Below are 5,000 nucleotides of genomic sequence, written 5' to 3' on the forward strand. Positions count from 1 at the left end.
CCTCATCTGGAGGTTGTGGGTTCCCAGCCCTCCCAGGTGGAACACAACACTTTAGCAACAAACTAGTTCCAGGGAACCGATGGTTCTCGAGCCTAACAGCCCTTAGGGCAGGAGTCTATGTCCTGTTTCTGTAGCGTGAGGTGGCTTGATGTACTAGTACACCCCCCTGGACTTGACGCTAGTATGTTGCAGGGTCATACCCCCAATCCAACCCGTAATGCTGAGTGGAGGCATCAGGTACCATTTTTATAGTCTTGGTATAGGTATGACTCGGCTGGGGATCGATCTCACAACCTCCCAATCTCAGGGCAGGACACTCTAACCGCAAGGCCCACTGAGCTGGTTTCCTTACAGTGGAGCAGGGTGGAAATAGTGCATTTCTGGATATCTCTTGACATGTGATTGCCAGACCGTGCAGCATGAGGGAGTGTCAGGGCAAGGCTTGTGTGCTAAGATGTGACAGGTTTGTCAGGGGACGGGGGCGGCACATCCATCAACACTCCTACTCTTGGCCTCCCCTGTCAACCAGGCTGCTATCTGTTGAGCATACGAGGGTATGGCTCAATGGTTCTGTATTCATACTCACATGACACAGAGACACATAAAACACATCATAAAAGACTCCCTAGTCCCTCTGAGGCCTGGGGTGTGCTGGGGCTGGGGCTGGGGCTGGGGCTGGGGCTGGAGCTGGGGCTGCTCTCTCTCTGTGGAGAGGCTGGGAGTACAGCACCATCAGCTCCAAGCAGAAAATCCAATCAGTCGTCTTTGTGTGAGGTCCCGGTTTCCAGCCGGCCTAAGCTCCTGTCTACGTGTATCCCTCATGTGAGGAAGGCGGGGGGGTGGGGGGGTTTGTGGCAGAGGGGGGGGGGGAATTAATACTTAGTCATAACAGTCATAAAGAGCCTGCTGGATTTCCACTGCTGCTGCTGCTGCTGTATTCAGGCCTCAGACTCAGGAGACAGACACAGATAGGGAAGTTACAGAGTTCCTGTGTGTGTGTGTGTGTGTGTGTGTGTGTGTGTGTGTGTGTGTGCGTGTGTGTGCGTGTGTGTGTGTGTGTGTGTGCGCGTCTGTGTCAGTTCCTGTGTGTCTGTGTCACTTCTTGTGTGTGTGTGTGTGTGTGTTTGTGTGCGCGTCTGTGTCAGTTCCTGTGTGTTTGTGTGTGTGTGTGTGTGTGTGCATGTGCATGTGTCTGTGTCAGTTCCTGTGTGTGTGTGTGTGTGTGTGTGTGTGTGTGTGTTTGTGTGCGCGTCTGTGTCAGTTCCTGTGTGTGTGTGTGTGTGTGTGTGTGTGTGCGTGTGCATGTGTCTGTGTCAGTTCCTGTGTGTGTGTGTGTGTGTGTGCGCGTGTGCGTGTGTGCGTGTGTGCGCGTGTGTGCGTGTGTGCGCGTGTGTGTGTGTGTGCTTATGCATGTGCATGTGTCTGTGTCAGGATGAGGCCCTTACAGGAATTGCTGTCGCAGCCTGGTCTCTATGGGGAATGGAGGGAAGGGGAGGGAGGAGGGCTAGATGTTGTTTCCTGTTTTCTTTAAGAAGGTGGATTCCACTCAGGGTGGACCTGGATCGGAGAACATTGGGAGGAGTGGAGAGAGTGTGTGTGTTTGTTTGATGGGGGTTGTTGTTTGGTCAGATCCTATATTAAGGACCTCCACTGGAATGTGGGTGGGTTATATTTTCTTTCATCCTGTTTTGGCCCTTGGATTTCATTGTTCAGTGACGTGTGTGTGTGTGTATGCGTGTGCTGTATAAGGTTGTGTGTGCCTCTTTGAGTGTACATGAATGTAAGCGTTTGTGTGTGTGTGTTTCTATTGTATGCATGTGTCTGTAAAAATGTGTGCGTGACTGTGTGTGTGCACGTGCGTGTGCGGGTGTGTGTGTGTGTGTGTGTATATGTGCGCGTGGGTGTGCGTTTGCGTGCGTTTGCCTGGTTTGCCGTGTGCGGGCACGGGTGTGTGTGTGTGTGTGTGTGTGTGTGTCTGTGTGTGTGTGAGGAAGCGTTTGTTGACAAAGACCCAGGGGGTGGCATCCTGCAGTGGGGACAGGACAAGGTCCTGAGGGTATAATCGTAGAGAGGAAACACTGTGGGGATAAACACACACGCTCTCGGCACGCAGTGTGTGTGTGTGTGTGTGTGTGTGTGTGTGTGTGTCTGTGTGTAGGCATGGATACATTCGTCACGCAGTCCCTGCCGTCTCTTAATTGTGAAAACTACACACTTATTGGTCACCTTGGCATAGTGTCACCACCAATCACACAGGCACTATGGCTTTGGATTCATTTCTATAAATACGTATAGGCTGTGTATTTCTCCTTGGTGTGCTTGTGGTTCATATCTACTGGTTCATCGCTCTCTAGATTCACTGTGGCAGGAAAGAGCGATGTGTTCATCTTTTGGGACATGGGACAGCATGTGCGTTTGGAAACCACCAACCAAGAGCCATGAGAATGTTTTCGTGGGCAGTCAGTCAGTAGTGTGTTCAATTATAGAATGTTCTCTCCATGTGGAAGAAGCAGGGGGGAATGTTTGGTGCTTTAAGCTGAACTCTCGTCCCAGTGAGTAAGGTCTGTTATGAAACTGAATGAGTTTGGCACTAGACTGGTCACATTATGTGACAGCTGAGTGACAGGCTGGAGTGAGCTCTCCCCCCTGCTGTGTGTGTGTGTGTGTGTGTGTGTGTGTGTGTGTGTGTACGTGTACGTGTACGTGTACGTGTACGTGTGCGTGTGTGTGTGTGTGTGTGTATGTGTGTGTGTGTACGTGTACGTGTACGTGTGCGTGTGCGTGTGCGTGTGCGTGTGCGTGTGTGTGTGTGTGTGTGTGTGTGTGTGTGTGTCTGTGTGTGTGAGTGTGTGTGTGCCAAGCCACTCTGTCCCTCACACATGGACTGACAGACGGCTGTTTTTGTTTGGGTCTGGCACAGAAAGGACCGAGCGATCTGGAACTGGCGCCCGAGGAATACTCGGTGATGATTGGCTCCTATCCCTGTGACATCAGCTTCCACAACGACCAGCTGTTCCACTGCAGCATCAACGGCTCTCTGAGCTCCAGTGAGAACGAACTGCCAGTCACAGTGAGTACAACCACAACACATTCTAATTCAGTCAGTATATAAGTCTTACGTCCGTCATGTAAATGGAGCTGAATGAAAAGGGTACACATTAGGTTTGGTGTAAATGGATGTCTCCGCTCTGATATAGCTCCCTGCTTGGACTCTGACTAGGCTAAACTGTCCTGATAGACTCTGACTAGACTAAACTAGACAATCTAGACAATTTGATGGCAGCTACTAGATTGAAATCAAGTGCAACACTGAAACACAACTGTGAACATTTCAAACCTGCAAACTGCGACACTTTAAATGAATGTGCAATAACACTATGTGCAATATGACAACCCTCGGGTACATAAGGTTCAGAGATAGGAAATGTTAGAATAGGTATAGCATAGCATAGAGTACAGCACAGTGATTTATTTGTATAGTATAGTATAGTATAGTATAGTGGATAGTGTACATAGCCTTTATTTATGTAAACCAGCTCTTTTCCCTTCTTGTTTTTAGTTTTTTTTCCTAGCACCAGGGGAGCCCCCCCTCCCAAATTTCGTTGTTTGGTACCTGTACTATATCAATGACAATAAAGACCATTCATTCATTCATTCATTCATTCATTCATTCATTCAACTGTCCTGATAGACTCTGACTGTCCTGATAGGACTTCCGGTGGCGCCATGTGGTAAGACAGGGCCGGAAAACTAGCTCTCTAAAAACCAATTAAAATAGCTCTTTCAAAACAACAAGGCAGAAAGTATATCAAACGCAAGAATACTCGACAAAGTAAGATAAGAAAAGGAAATGGGGTAAAGCAGAAAGGTTAAACTGTCCTGATAGACTCTGACTAGACTAAACTAGCCTGATAGACTCTGACTAGACTAAACTGTCCTGATAGACTTTGACTAGACTAAACTAGACTCTGAAGACTCTCACGCCATCCGTTCCACGACCTTTGTCCGTTCGACGTGTGAAGAAGAGAGCCTCTGTATCCAGGTCACTTCCAGAGGAGCTTAATGAGCTCGCTGCTTCACCTGCGCCTGGCTGTGTCCATTCGTCATCCTCCACCGTACCTACTGTATCTCTGTCACGCTTCAGAACCCAGTGACTCAGCTGGAGGCCGCCAGGTGTGAAGTAGCTCGCCGATGCCCCTCATATGAACAAGGTTTTCAGAGAGTAAAAGATAAAGGATTTTCATCCAAAAATGTGTCTTTATTTGTATTAAATAAATACAGGTAATATACAGCCATAAAGGCTAAAACGCAAACAGGCTCTTAAAAGCAAAAGAGTTAAAAGGGTAAAAGGAGTAAAAGAATGAGATCACAAGTGAAACCATTCTCACTGGTCAGTAGTGGACTGACCATCTGGAGCACCGGGAGAATTCCCGGTGGGCCAGTCGATCCGTGTCGGCCGATGAGCACCGCGATCTGTGGGCTGCGGGCGTCGGCCTGAAAGTCCGGGGCAGTTTTGTTGTCCCAGTACGTCCCTGTCACTGGTCATCTTACCCCTTACTACCCCTCTCCCACACGCATGCACTCACCTGTAATCCTTTAAACTTCATCAGTAGGGGGGGGCGGGGCTTACAATTACCGTACCTCTTCTGCCTAACATGCTCAAACACTCAAAGACAAACCAAACAGGGCCGTGATATTCGCCAACCTTTGTTGGCTACCCCAGCCGAAGTGGCTGGTAACATTTACAGATTTGACCGACCCTGCCAAAATCTACCCACGGGAGTTAATTTTCTGCCCTGCAATAAAACAATGACCTGCTGTATATGGAATTGGTGTAGAGAGAATTCTATTGATTTTTGGTGATTAAAATAGAAAACAGAACACAAAACACTACATCATCAAACCTTGGAAGACGGATGATTCACTTCCTTAATCAAATGTGTTTGTGGTAAGTCGCTTTGCTGAAATGCCAAAAATGTAATGTAATGTAAATGTAGAAA

General features: G+C 48.3%; 1 protein-coding gene across 1 annotated transcript in view; it reads left to right on the forward strand.

The window, feature by feature from the left end:
- plxnd1 (plexin D1) overlaps positions 1–5,000 on the forward strand; it is a gene marked incomplete at its 5' end in the record, with an annotated part of 66,453 nt that overhangs the window by 39,298 nt on the left and 22,155 nt on the right. Inside the window, one exon of the mRNA XM_080533243.1 lies at positions 2,921–3,070. Coding sequence (XP_080389369.1) covers positions 2,921–3,070 — 150 coding nt within the window. The remainder of the gene's footprint in view (positions 1–2,920; positions 3,071–5,000) is intronic.

The sequence above is a fragment of the Nansenia antarctica genome, assembly GCF_963989245.1.
Source record: "Nansenia antarctica genome assembly, chromosome: 6".
NCBI classification, from domain to species: Eukaryota; Metazoa; Chordata; class Actinopteri; order Argentiniformes; family Microstomatidae; genus Nansenia; species Nansenia antarctica.